The following is a 17,500-nucleotide window of genomic DNA, read 5'->3' as shown; positions in this document are numbered from 1 at the left end:
TTTTCAGCTTGCATTGCATCTTATCGACCTAATCCTTACGAATATATCACATACACATTTAAAAGAGAGGAAATGAATTTCAGTATCACCTTGATGTCTAACACATGTATTTTTTTTAACCATGAACCATCAATCATCCCTTTCCCGCCACATTTTCTTTGTCAAACCACTCAACCCAGATCTTGTTTACAACACGCCGCCCTATGCGGATCCCCGTCCATGTGCGCGCCACGTGTTAGTCGGACGAGCGTCGGCCTTGACATACCATTAACGCACTTTCACTTATTGTTCAGTTTTTTTGCGAAAGCGATGCTTGTGTTAGCAGGATTGACGGCTGTTTTGATGAAAGGATATGTAATAAATTGTATATTTCATTATTTTTAAGTATGCAGTATATTAGTAGGTTAAGAGATACATTGTAGATATTGATGGGATGTATGAGTTACTCATGGAGATTTTGTATACTGTACTTATCGATATACATAAAACGTGTGTGTGTGTGTGTGTGTGTGTGTGTGTGTGTGTGTGTGTGTGTGTGTGTGTGTGTGTGTGTGTGTGTGTGTGTGTGTGTGTGTGTGTGTGTGTGTGTGTGTGTGTGTGTGTGTGTGTGTGTGTGTGTGTGTGTGTGTGTGTGTGTGAATATAATGAGCTTCACTTCTTACGACACAGAACCTAATAAAAATCAAACAAACATTAGATTCTACCATGCTACAATAATAGCTCATGACATGATATATTATTACATTAACGATAATCAAATGTATTAAAAATTAATGACTGTTTACGTGCATTAGTACATGTATTACTCTAGATATTAGTATAAACGAAAATAAATGTAGGGAACCATAATGATTCGATGTTATGTTCTTCAGAAATGAGTCAACAACTTGTATTTGTTTTATAATTATTTAACATCAAAGAACATGTATTCTCAATTATTATATCTTACATGGTAAAAAAAAAACATTCTGAGTTTATTCTGTGTTTATATTACTTACGATCCCAATTGTACCACATCGGTAATATATAAACATAGACCTGAAGATGGAATCCAGGTGGATTTCGAAACTGCAGCCTCATTTTCAATAAATCCAGTTGAAAATATGGCATGGTGGACTTTTCTACCATAGTATCAAAACGGAAGAGTGATTTACCATTCAACCATATGATAAGAACCATGGCTCATTACCCTCCTATAAGCCCGGCTAGCTCAGTCGGTAGAGCACGAGACTCTTAATCTCGGGGTCGTGGGTTCGAGCCCCACGTTGGGTTTTCAGTTTTGTCCGTAAATCGTCAGATTCTGATAACCATGAAGATAACTAACTAATGATGTCATTTGTATTCTCTATAGGCCCGGCTAGCTCAGTCGGTAGAGCACGAGACTCTTAATCTCGGGGTCGTGGGTTCGAGCCCCACGTTGGGCTTTCAGTTTTGTCCGTAAATCGTCAGATTCTGATAACCATGAAGATAACTAATGATGTTCCCAATCTCAGCACTACTAAACAACAAAAATAATTATAACCTGAAATATGCCATTTCAATGAGGAATATGAGAAAACGAAAATAGGCATCTGAGATATTGTGTTCATTCTTCGAGTACTGCCCCAATTATGTACCTGTAAAATTAGTATATACTTTAAAATCAATTGACATTTTACACTATCGAACTTTGTTTAGACAAAAAAAATATATCAGCTCAATTAGACTCCTTGTCAGTCATGTCAGAGGAAAATAACAAAATAAAATAAAATGTTTAATGGTTCAGGGTAAAAACACAAAAAAGTGCAAGACATCAAATGTCATATAGCACTATGGTGAAGTATTGTGGCGAAAAGGTTGAAAATGATTTTATGATTACAAAAAATGTTGTACAATATTTTAGGATGGCATGGTAGTGAAAAGGGTAAAGGAGGGGGAATATATGAAGTAAGGCGGGGATAAGTAAAAGTGTGAAGGGGGGTTAACTCATTCGCCCCGGATTTATGTTCTGTCCCCTGTAGTTTTTGGTGAATTTTGTTACACACAGATGGCTCCACATGTGCTCAGCCGGCAAGGAGTCTATCAGTAGCCCTAGTTAACGATCCTAATTTTCCCATTCCTTGAATTGGCGGGAAAATTAATACCATTGCTATCGGTACTGTTATTATTGTTATTGATGTTATGATTATTAATTTGTCATTAAAATATTTTAGACAATGAAATGATACAAAAGACCATTTCTTAAAGTGAAAGAAAAGGGTAAACAGGTGAGATAGGTAGTTTCTAATAACTGGCTATTCGGTGATTAAAAACTTGTAGAGCCATCTATATGTAAATACAATAAATAAACGTGTGTTACAGTGGGCATGGCATGTATTCTTGCCGCATGGGGCGAATGGGTTAAGCGCGAATTGCGATCAGATCAAATGGATGGTATCTGTGTGTCTGAGGAAGGAGAACCAGTTTTCAAAGGGAAAAATGGGGGATTCCGTGAGCATGTCTAACAGGTTGAAGGATTGGGTAAGAGAAGCAAGTGAGGAAAAAACAGAGGTACGGACTGCAGTTCAGCGGGTATAGGACAAGAAAGTGTGGGACTGAAAGAGGAACCATTGTGAAGTAATTAACGGGTAACAAGGGTAAAAATGGTTGTTGAAGTAGGAGGAAAAGCAACCGCGGAATGAGACAAGGGACCAGCAGAAGGTGAAGAATCAGGAAGAACATCAGGAGGGGAAGGGCCCAAGGAAGTGTTGTGACAAAATGGAGTCAAGTGAGCATCCAGGAGAGAGCGGAAGGGATAATGGGGAAAGAAGACTGGAGTGCAGATGTAGAAGGGGAGGATGGGATGTGTTGGGAGAGAGTGGGAGAAAGTGTGGCAGGGAGAGCAAGGAAAGAATGAGGTTGGATGTCGACACTTACCTTGAATGTAAAGGGAATGTGAGTAGAGAGACTGGAGGAGGGATGAAAGAGAAAATCATTCTCTTGGGTAATGTTTAGATAGTTTTGGATATCCTCAAGGTGTGGATGGAAGTTGGGTGAGTAGGTCTGAAAACGAGGATTTTCTAATGAGGAGATGAAGAGGAGACAGACGTCTGGGGAGCAGAGGAAGAGATGGGTATAGGAGAGAATAGAGTAGAAGGTGAACATTTAAATGAGATTGCCTGGTGCAATGGCTAAAGTCAGGAGGAGAACTAGACATCGGGGAAGTGGTAGAGATTGGAGTATCTGGAGCAATGCAAAGGCCAAGTTTGAATCTGAGAACTACTACCTCAGACTCAAACTTGTAGGCAGAGCAGTTCCTATGAAATACATTATGTGAGCCATAATTTTGCACATGTGCGTGGCTCTGCAATTTGTATGGTCATGGTTATGTCAGGCTAATAAAGGGAGTGGAGTGACAGTAACTGGCATTTCTCACAAAGACGTAACTCTGACAAGGCTTACTGTTATTGTTAGAGTCAGGAACTGTAGGGGGAATCACAAAAAAAATTAAATAACTTGGCTGGACAAAAAAAGAGTACTCAAAAGGTTTCTAAATATGGAAGTAGTAGGACAAAGAGGGAGTGGTATGGAGAGAAGTAGGGAGAAAAACAATAGGATGAAGAGTGGTTATAAAGGAAGAGGGGACAGAAAATGAAGACTGTGCAGGAGATGGAGTGGAGGATGTTGGGAGAAAGGAAGGGGCGTATTCTGAAGGTTGATTATTGGCCTGGGTGATTTGGAGTGAATCAAGTTATCAGCAAGCATCGAAGAGGGAGTAGTATTAGCAGTAGTCGGAGCCGTGATCAAAGGAGAGTCAGGAGTTGGAAAACCTCAGTGCCCCTAGTAAGAGTACAAAATCTTTATTATTACCCATAGTGAGCCTGAAATATGTGAGGGAGAGTAACAGTCTACCTCTCTGGGTCCCCATGAAGGGTAAGGGCTAGACGACTAACCAAGGAAGTACCGTGAAAATGGCTCCCCAAGGCCATTCAGGACTGACACAAAGCTAGACTTTTATATGTTCAGTACAAGCCCTTACATATTTGGAAGTGGACAGAAGAAGGGATTGGAGAAGAGAAGGAAAAGGGAAGGGAAAGAAAAAAATCATGTAAAATTAGTTGAGCCAAGTGCTGAGGCCAACATAGGGGCATTTCCCAAAACTAGGCCTCAGCTCCATCTCCTATGTCCCCCATGATAAGCAAAGGAATGTATGGGGGTGGAGTACTGCTTCCCATATTTTAGGTCATCAATTATACATCTGACAGACTTAGAGACATTTGGATATTTCAGTGTCTTTATTATCACAGATCCTTATTTAATTTCTACATCTAGGAATATTTCTAAATATCAAGAAAATCAACAGAAGACATTGTTTTGCACATTTTCGTTAAAATATAATATCACTCTCACTTCACTGACTTCAATAACATAATGGATATGCAAAATAATACTATTGAAATATCTGATAAAATGAGAAAGAGACACAAGGTAATGCAGTACAGTTAAAAATGATCCAGCATAACAACACGACCATGGAATACTATATAAAAAAAAAATGATAATAAATGCTAATTTCATCACCATCATACAGATAATATAATAATCATCAAAAACAATAAAGATAAAATAAAGATGAAACATACAAGCTACAGCAATAATAGAAGATGGAGGCTACTAAGAGTCACATATGTAATCATTATCAAAATTGTAACCACAAATATATGGTAATTACAATTCTTTAATCATAGTGTTAATAACTCACATCTAATTAGCATTATAACCATACAATCTATGTTCATGTCATTTTGATAATCATATGACATTATTGTTATCAGGCTCACAGAAGCTATATACACAAATTTCATGACTGTCATTTGTGAAAAAATAATAATGTCTATACAATTACCTGTATTGAAGGTATATACATATTTTTCTTGAGTGAACTTTCAGTGTTCTTATACTGAACAATAACATTTTTTTCCTTAAAACAGGAAAATAATTTTGAAAGATTACATCAGTTCTAAGTTAATGGCATACAGACACTTTCAAAATTATGATGACTGAGTTGCGGTTACACCTCACATAATGCATTTGTTGATCTTGTGATAATAACTGAAAGTTTAAGAAAAAAAAATAATCAGGCAGAACACTGGTAACCAACTGATCTATAAAGAACATGGATATTCTTCAGGTGAATCAGACATGATGCCCTCTTTTTTACAATTTTCTTTTTTTGTTTTTATTTTTTATTTGTTTAAATTAAGGCTAGATTTGACAAGATTCTGTGATAAACTAATAAAATACAATTTCTGAAAATATTTCATAAATCTGTAGTATTGACTAAGTATGATATATATATCCTTTTGCATTTCATGTTCAGATAGCAAGGTTTCCTTTAATATCATATTTCAGACCTATGAATGTTATATCTTTTCAAAATTCCCAAATAATGGCAGACTTTTCTTTACAGCTCATTTGTCACTATACAGCAGTCATATGGCTGCACTAATATCACTTGATAAGAGTCTTCCAAGTTTTTAAATCTGAATACGATACCTAATGGCATCTGACAGTTTATACATAGAAGCATCCAGACACATCTTCTACATCAGATATCTAAAACCGCCATAAGAAAATATTCAAATGAATAAACACATTTTATAATTTCCTCTTCTCTGCCATCTTAGCAGCAGCTTTCTTTTTCATCAAGTGCATCCTCCTTTCAGCTGTGATCATCGAGTTAGAGGGTGCAGAAGATTTCCCTGATGACGATGACGACGATGAGAGAGATTTGCTGTTGCCATTGTTGCTGTTCCCACCATTGTTTGCTCCTGCAATAGCTCAGGCAAGTCAGATACATGCATATATACAGGTAGCTTTTAACATGAGATATGGACTACCTAACTGTTATTCTATTCCTGGGATGTAATGTTTAGTATATGTAGCAGTAAAAATAAGTAAATTCAAGTGACAAACCTCATGAATAAAGAAATATGAAAAGAAAAAAAAAAATACAGAGACATATAAGCAAGTAAGCAAGATCCAATTAATAAAAATACTTATAAATATATAAAGTCCACAGAAAAAAAAAATGGTTGTAAGTACCTAAGGTTCTCCCAGAAGCCGAAGAGAGGTTTGCAAAGGGCGAGAGGCGAGAGAGACCCAAGCCCTTGGTAGGAGAAGGTGTCGGCCGAGAGAGGGAGCTGCCTGACTTGCCCCCACTGGCCATACTGGGCATTCCGCCACCACTGACACCCCGAGTGCCCGACAGAGTGCCGCCACCAGTAGCACTAACAATACTAGTCTGAGGACGAAGATATATATATAGACTCTCTTACAAGATAGATATGTAAAGGCAAACCTCAGAATTTTGAGATGCCTCATGGATAAGTTTACTACAAGGTGTGCCAAGTTGCATAGTAAGGTAGAATGCACATGCACATCTTCGTTTGTTTGTAATTTATTGTGTATGACTACATTGTTAGTACCAGTACTTGCGCTTGTGAGTGCAAATCTGTGTACATCTGTATGCCAGCTTGTGTCCAAGTGGACATGTGTAACTGTTAGTATAGCTTCCTACTTTACTGATTAATTGTGTAGTAAATGTAAGTGTATGTTACAAGTCTGTGCACATACACCCAGTTTATACTTCCTCAAAGCACATCCTGAGCAGCTACTGCTAGAAATACTATACAAGCTTACCTCCAAAACTCAGTGAGACAATTTCTAAGAGATGTAATGAAGGGTGATAAAGCTTTACAAAAGTGGTTTCTGAATGCCAAGAAAGAAATATTCGCTTTTATTTTGACAATAAAACTAACATCTTTAAAAGCAATTTGTAGATGTCAAAAGACATTTCCCCTTCTATTTCAGTTACTAGAATTTTTGCCTTATCAATGATAGTTGGTTGGAAAAAGTATATTTAATGATAGATGTTGAAAAGGAAGGGGATATATCTACCATTCCACATTGAGCAGCTAAAACAAGTTTATCACCTTAATGGGTTATGCTCCTTGAAATAGAAAGGGGGGTTAGCTTAAAGATACTAACTGTTTGAGGAATACGTAAAGATGATGTGCTTGCGAGTTCAGATGAACTGGAATTAAATGTGTAATGTAGATACAACAAGATTTGACAATGTATACAATTAAACCAAAGAAAATACACATAAATAGTATAGGCACATAGTCAACATAATTCTACTATAGCACTTACCTAATTATCATGAACACTGTTGATATGAACACCAATATCTAATGAAATCACATCAGAATCTAGTGTTTAAATATTTTTGTACAATGCCAAAAGAAGATACTGCCTTAAAACACCAATTCAAAATTTTGCATACAAGAGAATATCAACCAAAAAGCAATATATCCAGTAACAAAAAAAAAAAAAAAAAAAAAAAAAAAAATATCCTCTAAACAGAAAATATAATTTAGAAGCAAATCAACACGGCAAAAAAAAATTACCTGTTTTTTCAAGGACTTGGCACATTTGGCACAATACCACACTAGGCGGGGATCATTGACGTCTTGGTCCGTGACGGGAGGCTTGTGGCACTCCTGGTGGTACAGAGAGTGGCACTCCTGGCATTCCACAAGGCGATTGCGTGGGGTCACCTCAAAGCTCCTGTGGGAGATACATGGAAATGATATTAGTTTAGGATGAAATATGTGAATCTTGGAATAGACTGCTAGCAGATAATGAAATGAAGGGAGGTTGAGGGAAGTATAACACATCTATTTGAGAATCTATATTGACTGTCAAACACTCTTCAGCGACTTTACCACATCTGAATTCCACTGAAACATACAAAAAATCTCAAAGCTGCATACTTTACACATTTCACTTACTTGCAAACAGTGCAGTTGATGCCATCCATTATCTCCATTGCGATGTCATTCATATCAGTATCCGATTCACTCTCATCTGATTTGCGGCTCCGCGATGAACTCTCTGATTTGAGCGAGGGCGTTGGAGACGGAGTGTGGGATTTGAAGGCACTCGGAGAGTCCAGGCGTGGTCTCTTGGCCCCTAGTCCATCATCGTCACGCATCTGTAGCTAAAAAAATTTTGCTATCATTCGTTGCTCACTTGGGAAAAAAGTATATAGCAAGAATGTACACTCTTATAAATACAAACACATACACATAGGCAGGTATATAAGTACATAAACAAAACAATACAATTACATTTATCTTCCTTTCCATATCCTTCTTGATCTCTTCTCGTTTAGACAGAGAGACTGGAATTGGACTTCCTGGCTTGGAACGTGGAATGGGCGATTCCCTCCGCAAGCTGAATGAATCCTATAATCAAAAAGAAACATGCAATGAATAAAATTACAGAAATGTGTGCAGATAAATCTTCTAAAACAAATCAAATAATTTACAGTCAACATACATAAATAATGACAACCAAAATTCTGTAAAATTGATAATGTATGGTACAGAGTTCTCAAAGCTCACAATATTTCTTCACCAATTTCATTATCATTATTATCAAAACATTCATGCCAGACTGAATCTATTCTTGAGATGACACATTGGGCCTTCACAGTTAGCAACTATCCCACATGCATTCGAGTCTGCTCTGTATGTTGTGTGCCAAGCAGTTGTTCTCTTGTTTGGTTTAGACTGAAGAGTGAAGAGGTACAGCTCCTTAAAGTAGGTTTAATCCATAAATGCAGGGAGGGCATGTACATACATGTCATATCTACTGTCTCTCTTCTCTTTCCTTTTATTTTTTTTTCAATAAATATATGGCTCTACAGGCACCAATGAATCAATCACTAGTTCTACTTGATTTCTTTATCTTAATTTTCAGGAGATATTTATTCTTTATTTTCATTGCTATTAGCATTATTAACCCAATGTCGCTGGGGAAAATGAATAAAAAATAGGGAAAATGCTGTGCTCATTTTTTATATTTTTATGAAATGGCTCTGCTAGTGCTTAGCCACAAAGGAGTCAATTAGTAGACATTGTAACCTTACCTGATTTCACATTTCCTTGAATCGGTGGGAAAAACGTATTTTTTACTGGTGATATGGATATCGGTGTTATTTTCATTATAAACATTAGCAACAGCAAAATAAGATAACATAAAATATTTGTGTAAATCATGGAAAAGGGTAAATGGGTGAGACAGGCAATACTCATAATTGGCTCATTGGTGACTTAGTGCAGCCATCTATGTGTAAAAAATATTAAACAAGTAAACTCACATTGGGTTAACAGCAATATAATGATTATAATTTCATCAATATCAATACTAACAGCAACAGTATTAATAATATTAGAAAAGAAAATCCCAAGAATTCAATGGGGAAATTAGTTAAGGTACAAAACACTCAAAACAAAATGGTAGTGGACAGTGTCACTTCCAGGACTTATGCATTAAGTCTCTTTTTAGCCTAATTTACTGAATACAATCCTTTCCTATTTCTATTTTTTTTCACTTATGAATGGCTGACTGCATGCTGCACCTAGTGGATCATAGTAATATTTTATTGTATATACAAAAAACATTAGAGTTCATAAATTTTTTTTCTTATTTGAATGCTGAGAGCTAAAACACCCCCAAAAAATGTATTGCATCAAATTCCTTAAACCTTATCTTTTCACTTTTTTTTTTTAAATGCATCACTAAAAAAATAAATATAGTCCAACTATAGTGAAGAGGTACAGCTCCTTTATTATTATAAATAAAATATCAAATTTTTCCTTCACTAAGCATCAGAAAAAATGGAGTTTCTTCCTCAAAGCAATATTGAGAACAATTACAATCTGAAGCTTGACCAGAGCTGACAATTTTCCTATAATATGATAATATTTATAATGAAGATTTTATGATACTTTTATTCATTGTTCACTGTTCTTTGAGGGCAATTTTGAATCCAAAAACTGAGCAACACACGACAGATAAGAGGAAACAGGTAGTCAGAAAATGCATAGAAAATAATCAGGAATAACCAGAACAAAATCAAATACAGGTTATTTGTCATCCCACTGATAAGTACCAAATAATGTGTACAGCCGAAGAGTCTGTAACATCCATCAAAATCTATCAATAATTTTATACATACTTTAGGTTCTATCTATCTGGATATGCAGTGATATAGAGTTACATCTCCTCTAACGTTTGGTAAAATCCTAGTTAGTTAAGACAAATGATGGACCTGCTAAGGCAATACCTTTCGATTCATAAACACCATACATAACATATAAAGAGACAAAGCATACATACTGACATAAAGAACAAGCATATGTACTATTCAGAAGTACTTTTACATTTTAAAACAGTTCTTAACTTTTTCATCTACCTATTAGTACAAATTAGTTTAACTGGTAAGAAAACACTTACAAACCAACCAGCATACCCCTAGCTGTACTTAGTTACCACAGAAATTAAGTATCCAATAGATATTAACTGGTACTCTTTATTTCAAAATCATTTCTTGGCAACAGTATTGCCAGAGTAATTTAAAGCCTTTTTCTTAGTAATTATAGTAATCAGTACGTTTCATTATGTAAATGTAAAACTGAAGTATATAATTAGTTTGTATTTCTCAACTCTGCATATATGGAAATACTGGCAGATACAAGTATAGACAGACATAGACATGCATTATGCATGTTTCCATATTCTTTATCACTATCACAATCTAAACATCTATCTATCTCTCTCCCTCATTATGATGTTCGTGAAATACGTATCATGGCAAGTATGACCATCTTTTTCACATTTTCCTAAACTTGGTTCTGTAAATATCTTTGTGGAATCAACTCTTAATGTGACACCTCAAGCTTATAACAAAAATCCATATTATCATTATTATCATTATAATTATAAGAATCCATGGAAGGGCAGCAGGGGAAAATCAAAGACTAATATAGACTCAAGCAGAGTCCCCCTGATGAGCAAACATGGATGTGAAAAAAGAGGGGAAAAGGAAGGATAAAAGATAAAAAGTAAATTCCATACTTTAGTCATAGAAGGGTTAAATGTCTGGGAAAATTGGTTAGTTGAGGAAAAGATTGACTGAAATGTATACACGTTTACTTGCAAACTCTGATGCAGTTGGTAAACAGCCACATATTGAACGGAATGTTCATTACAGTTAGCAATCTTAAAAAGTAAAGTTTGAGTTCCCAACCATTTGACGATGTTCAAGTCGCATATTAAGGCTAGGTAATAGAAACTTGATTAAGTTAGAGGAAAAGTCCAAAAGCTATAGCCTTTTACTTACATACTATATTTATATCTTGACCACAGGTTCACTAGCTAACAACGTCCATATAGCATGTGTTCTAATAAAATTTATGCAAATTACCCTACAGCCTTCATAGAAAATTCTGCATCAACTCTACATACAACCTTATTAACTTTACGTTAAAATAAAAAGATAATTGAATTTCTATCCTTATCATAAGAAATATTTACAAAAAAGTGCACATGACACTAGTTATGAACCTTAATATATAGATAAGATAAAAACTTGGTAAAAAAAAACAAATAATACAGACTATTTAATGAAACATGGATGAACAATGTTATATTTATCTATTTTTTTATTTTGTACCAAAGACTTATTCTAAATAATCCTAGCATGTAATTTCCCAAATTTTTCATACCAAGTATTTGTTTAAGACTTGTTGAATTTTTCCAGCTTATGAAGCTAGGGAGTCATAGTGATTACTTGACACCACTGTGCTCGACTCAAAATTGTTTGACCGTCTATCACAAGTCACAGTAAATTTCAAGTGGGTTTGGAGAAAACACAACAACCAATGTGTCCCTTATGAATGCCACTGCTGGTCTCTTTTAAACCTTTACCAATCACATAAATGAACAGAACAGAGACATTAGGTACCAAGTGACCAATGAAACTGAAAATAAAAAAAAAATCACCAAACGTCAAATAAAAAAACAATAATCAACAAAAAAAAACAAAGCGCGAATCAAGACTCAAAGGCCGTCCTCACCAAGTGCACCGGTTTCCCCTGCCGCTGCCGTATGGCCTCGTCGAGCAAGGCCTTCAGCTGGTCCACGGAATCCCTGCTCCGGGAGTGCAGCAGCCGCAGCCCCCTCCGGAACATGGGGTCCAGCTCGAGGTTCGCCATCGGTCCAACTTACATGAGGGGCATCTGGGGGAGAGCGGGAGGTTAGGCGCTGGTTAGGGTAGTTTGTGTTATTGGGTGAGACGTGGGATTTATTTTGTCAATTTTGCTAATCTTTTTTTGAGATACGAGGTTTGAATTGGGTAACAAGGTTATTAGAGGAGGTTGCTATTTCAAAGCCTGTGCTTGGAGCATTGAACAGTCCCGAATAAATGTTGCAAATTACAAACTTTCGCAACATGACTGAGTTTGCAGCTGTTGAATAAATAACCTTTGTAACTTTTCGGTCCAATGGCTATACTTAATGAAAAATCTCACTTACCAATCTTCCTCCCTTCTACATAACGAGTTTATTTCATCGAGAGAAGTAGCAGCAAAGAGAATATTACAAAGTTGTGTTTTTGACATTTGAAGGCCAAGCTACTCGTGATTTATTTTAGGCTCGTTATTGTAACATCATGTAAAAATACAATCATTCTACCTGAGAATAACATGTTATCAATACTGTAATTTCCAAGACTTAAGAATCACATCAAACACGTACTATTTTCTTGATAACAGAAAACCACCACAACATAAACATCTAAAAAAACATATACACCTGTAACCCCAAGCACAATATTCAGGCCATCCTCCTTCGCAAAACAACCCCGATTTATCACACACTCCACCCAAACCAGCCCCAAAGAAAGCCACAATAATACCAAAACACCCCTATCCGACCCGACCGACCCCCCAAACGCATTATCTACAGTGGAATATAATTACAAAAGGCAAAAGTTTGTCGCAGCGCTTCCTCTGCTCGGCTCTGCTCTGCTTGTGACGTTTTGTGGGCTCTGTGCGCATGCGTGAGCCGAGGGACGGACGGCGAGGAGGCGCTCGGAGGGAGGATCCGCGCCGCTCGCTCACTCTCGCGCCCGCCGCCCGTGAGGCTCGCGGGCGGGGCGGCCGGGCGGTGCGGGCGCGGCTGGGCATGGAGGGGCAGGTGTTATGGCGAGGGTGTTACTTTTCTTTTTGGGGGGAGGGGAGGGGTGGAAGAAGGGGTTGATCTGAGGGAACATTTGGTGTGTTTTCGTAAGTGCTTGTATGTTTATATACATGTGTGTATGTATATATATATATATATATATATATATATATATATATTATTTATTATTTATTTATGTGTGTGTATGTATATATATGTAGATATATACATATGATATATATGTAGATATATACATATAATATATATACATATTTACACATACATATATATACATATTTACACACACATATACATATATATATATATATATATATTATTTATTATTTATTTATGTGTGTGTATGTATATATATGTAGATATATACATATGATATATATGTAGATATATACATATAATATATATACATATATACACATATACATATATATACATATTTACACATACATATATATCCATATTTACGCATACATATATATACATATTTACACATACATATATATACATATTTACACATACATATATATACATATTTACACATACGTATATATACATATTTACACATACATGTATATACATATTTACACATACATATATATATACATATTTACACATACATATATATATACATATTTACACATACATATATATACACATACACATTTATACACACACATAAATATGTATATATATACATATATACATACAATATACATACATACATATAATATATATACATATTTACACATACATATATGTACACATATACATTTATACACACACATAAATATGTGTATAAATACATATATATACATATTTACACATACATATATGTACACATAAACATTTATACACACATAAATATGTGTATAAATACATATATATACATACACATACCATATATACATACATATATATACATACACATACCATATATACATACATATATATACATATATACATATATACATACTGAAACATTTTAAACAAAAAAGAAATCATGAATGATAGATAAAAGATCAGGTAAAAATGCTTCTTGACACGCGAATATTCCCAATACATTTTGTCTTGATCAGGAGAATTCTTAGTGTACATTTCCCAAACCAATGTTGCCTCACGTATGTATAACATATCTGACGGGTGACGCTACCACGTGGCTCAGCAGAAATATCGTCAGGTAGTTCAGCATAAACATGGAAACGGTATTCGAGAGAGCAAGAGTTTGGTAGCAGTAACATGATGACGGTGCTTTTAATACAGGATATATGAAAGTATTAATATGTATGTGTTTAGGAGGCGGGCAGGGGATGGGATATCGAGGGGAAGGTGAGAGTAGGTGAATAACGCAGCACAAGGAATTGTAGATATGATAGAATGTGAGATTTACAATATGAAATTTTTATTCCTCATATCAAGTGCATGAATATTTCATCATTATTATATCATAAACCGGTTAGTGAAACAGGGATATTATCATATCATAAAAGCACAAAATGTGTTCATTTAAAGATGAAACCGTACTTTCGAAAACCACGAGGCGATGAAGCCCGTGTCAAAGATTCTGAACTGGCTGCCCGCAAAGTCAACTATTATAAGGTACAGGAAAACAAGGTTACTACCAATGGCGTCTTGAGGGATGTTGAAAATATAATGCCATGAGATGAAGAGCTGCATGCTTGGTAGCTGACGAGGAATTTCCATAAGAAGCTCAAAAAGGAATCAAGTATCAGACATTAAGTTATTTTTCAGTGCAATAGAAGGTGTCTATAAACTCAAGGTTGTTTTCTCCCTAATAAATCATGACTGACATACAAAATGAAGAAGAATGCGGGAATTTGTGAGATCTTGGGTCAACAGAGGTAAGAAGAGACAAACGGTTAGGGTAGTTCGGCCATGGAGAATTTGAACCCTTGTCATAGCCCTTGAGAGCTAGCCCGTGTCTCTTTGAGTCTCTGCATTATGAAGAGTGTGCTGGACATATTTCCAGTCTTTCTTCGTTCTTTCTTTTTCTTTGTCGTTATCCTTTTTTCTCCTTGTTTCTCTTTCTGTCTCTCGGCTTATCGTTACCCCTATTTCTATGTCTATTGTTTGCCCCCCCCCCCCCTCTCTCTCTCTCTCTCTCTCTCTCTCTCTCTCTCTCTCTCTCTCTCTCTCTCTCTCTCTCTCTCTCTCTTTCTCTCTCTCTCTCTCTCTCTATCTATCTATCTATCTATCTATCTATCTTTCTCTCTCTCTCTCTCTCTCTCTCTCTCTCTCTCTCTCTCTCTCTCTCTCTCTCTCTCTCTCTCTCTCTCTCTCTCTCTCTCTCTCTCTCTCTCTCTCTCTCACTCTCTCACTCTCTCTCTCTTTCTCCTTCCCTCTCTCTCCTTCCCTCTCTCTCCCTCCCCCCCCCCCCCCTCTCTCTCTCTCTCTCTCTCTCTCTCTCTCTCTCTCTCTCTCTCTCTCTCTCTCTCTCTCTCTCTCTCTCTCTCTCTCTTTCTCTCTCTCTCTCTCTATCTATCTATCTATCTATCTATCTATCTTTCTCTCTCTCTCTCTCTCTCCTCTCTCTCTCTCTCTCTCTCTCTCTCTCTCTCTCTCTCTCTCTCTCTCTCTCTCTCTCTCTCACTCTCTCACTCTCTCTCTCTTTCTCCTTCCCTCTCTCTCCTTCCCTCTCTCTCCCTCCCCCCCCCCTCTCTCTCTCTCTCTCTCTCTCTCTCTCTCTCTCTCTCTCTCTCTCTCTCTCTCTCTCTCTCTCTCTCTCTCTCTCTCTCTCTCTCTCTGTGGAACACCAGCCGAGGACCAAGGCAAAAGAGGAGACCTGGAAGTGCAGGTGTTTAGGTTTGGGCAATAGTACAACATGTACAAGGGTGTTGCGTGTGCACCAGGAACAGTAGGACCAAGGTATGTGATTACGAGAAAGAGGACAGACGGGCAAGAGTATACACGTGCGAGGACGTTGCTAGGGTAGAAGCCCGAGTAGCACAGGATATGCAAGGTCTAGAGAAGCTTGTCTAGAACTTGTAGGATTTAGAGAGAGCCTTTTCTGTGTGTTCCGTAGCCACGAAAACACCCCGCGGTACCCATGTGGAAAGCTAAGTCACGCACCCACTCTGCGCGCTGATATCCCATTGGTTACAAGTCCGACTTAGCCCCCCCAAAATCCCTTGCTCGTTGTTGTCGTGGGGGGGGGGGGGGGGGGGGGGGCTTAGGAGACGGAGCCCGAGGCCCAATGTTGGGGATCACCCTACATTAGACCTCAGCCCTCACTTTAACTAATTTTACATAGTGTTTTCTTCTCCTTCTTTCCTTTTCTTTCTCTTCTTCATGCCCTTCATCTGTCCACTTATTCAGGATGGAAAGTCAGACGCCAATTGGTGGAGAGGTTATGGCGCAGTCACACGAGCATCCTGGCAGATCTCTGACAATGTGCGTGTAGCCAAGGATACGGACTTTACAGTAAGGATTTGGTTTCAGATATACAGACAGTGAGGTTTTTAAAAATTTCGTGAACGCAGCATATAGAGTCTATGATATGGTTGAAAATATCAAGGAATTTTAATAGTGTAGAGCTTAGTTGCCTACTAAGTATGTAGTAGTTATGTATTTTCATGAAAATATATATCCAACTATATCATTTAATATTTTAATAACTTTACGTGAAACTTAACTACGGTTGTGGCCCTGGAATGTACAGGTAAAACGTGTATTCAGACAGAACTTTAAATATCAGAAGTAAATATCATTGCCATAAATAGGATAACTAACATGTAAATAATTTGTTAAAATGTGATTGGGAGGAAGTATTATTCAACAGCTGTACTGTCAGTATTTGCTATTAAAGTGATATCGTCTGGCCAGGTATGACCCGTGATTGAAAATATATAGCGAACTTGGATGCGTATTCTGCATTGTATACATAATTTTCCCCGTGTGACTATGCCCTCGGCCCTTGACCTAAGCTGGGTTAAGCTGGACAGAATAAAAACAGCTTCGACTGAAATGGTCAGCTCCCCCCCCCCCCTCCCCCCTCCCTTTCACTGGGTCGAGCCTCTTGTGTCCTCGCTTCGCTTCTCAAGAACACCGCCAGTTCTAAAAAATCTGTTCATTTATAGAGCAAAATACAGTGTTTCTCTTTATCAATGTTATTATTGTTATCTTTATTATTATCATCATTATCATTATTATTAATCCTACGATTGTTATCATTATTATCAATATTATTATGAACATGTACTGTTTTCTAACCGCCACTGTCATTGCTATCATCACTATCACTATTTATTTTATTGTTGTTGATTCTGCTGTTATTGGCGGTAGTCACCATAAATATCATTGTTTTTAGATAATAATAATAATTATTATTATTATTATTATTATTATTATCATTGTTATTGTTATTGCTATTGTTATTATTAATATTATTATCATCACCATCACTATCATCATCACC

General features: G+C 36.8%; 1 protein-coding gene and 2 non-coding genes across 5 annotated transcripts; 2 read left to right on the top strand and 1 right to left on the bottom strand.

The window, feature by feature from the left end:
• Positions 1-1,199: 1,199 nt before the first annotated feature.
• On the top strand, positions 1,200-1,272 carry Trnak-cuu. Its single transcript has one exon. It is a non-coding gene; the product is annotated as a tRNA-Lys (tRNA).
• Positions 1,273-1,351: 79 nt separating this feature from the next.
• Positions 1,352-1,424, top strand: Trnak-cuu. Its single transcript has one exon. It is a non-coding gene; the product is annotated as a tRNA-Lys (tRNA).
• Positions 1,425-4,234: 2,810 nt separating this feature from the next.
• LOC125031799 (integrator complex subunit 12-like) lies at positions 4,235-12,999 on the bottom strand. Of its 3 annotated transcripts, none has more exons than XM_047622754.1 (7): positions 12,852-12,999; positions 11,949-12,110; positions 8,154-8,270; positions 7,815-8,023; positions 7,431-7,590; positions 6,064-6,262; positions 4,235-5,789 (listed from the first exon to the last, which is right to left on the bottom strand). In XM_047622754.1, the coding sequence occupies exons 2-7, from the start codon at positions 12,084-12,086 to the stop codon at positions 5,617-5,619; spliced, it is 996 nt and encodes a 331-aa protein (XP_047478710.1). In that variant the 5' UTR covers positions 12,087-12,110; positions 12,852-12,999; the 3' UTR covers positions 4,235-5,616. The 3 variants fall into 3 exon arrangements, with proteins under 3 accessions (XP_047478710.1, XP_047478712.1, XP_047478711.1); XM_047622756.1 differs by having other exon boundaries at positions 7,815-8,017; XM_047622755.1 differs by lacking the exon at positions 12,852-12,999 and adding an exon at positions 12,406-12,535.
• Between the last annotated feature and the right edge of the window lie 4,501 nt (positions 13,000-17,500).

The sequence above is a fragment of the Penaeus chinensis genome, chromosome 13 (assembly GCF_019202785.1).
Source record: "Penaeus chinensis breed Huanghai No. 1 chromosome 13, ASM1920278v2, whole genome shotgun sequence".
Classification (NCBI taxonomy): domain Eukaryota; kingdom Metazoa; phylum Arthropoda; class Malacostraca; order Decapoda; family Penaeidae; genus Penaeus; species Penaeus chinensis.
Note: the sequence above shows the minus strand (reverse complement) of the source record. Positions and strands in the feature narration are given on the sequence as shown.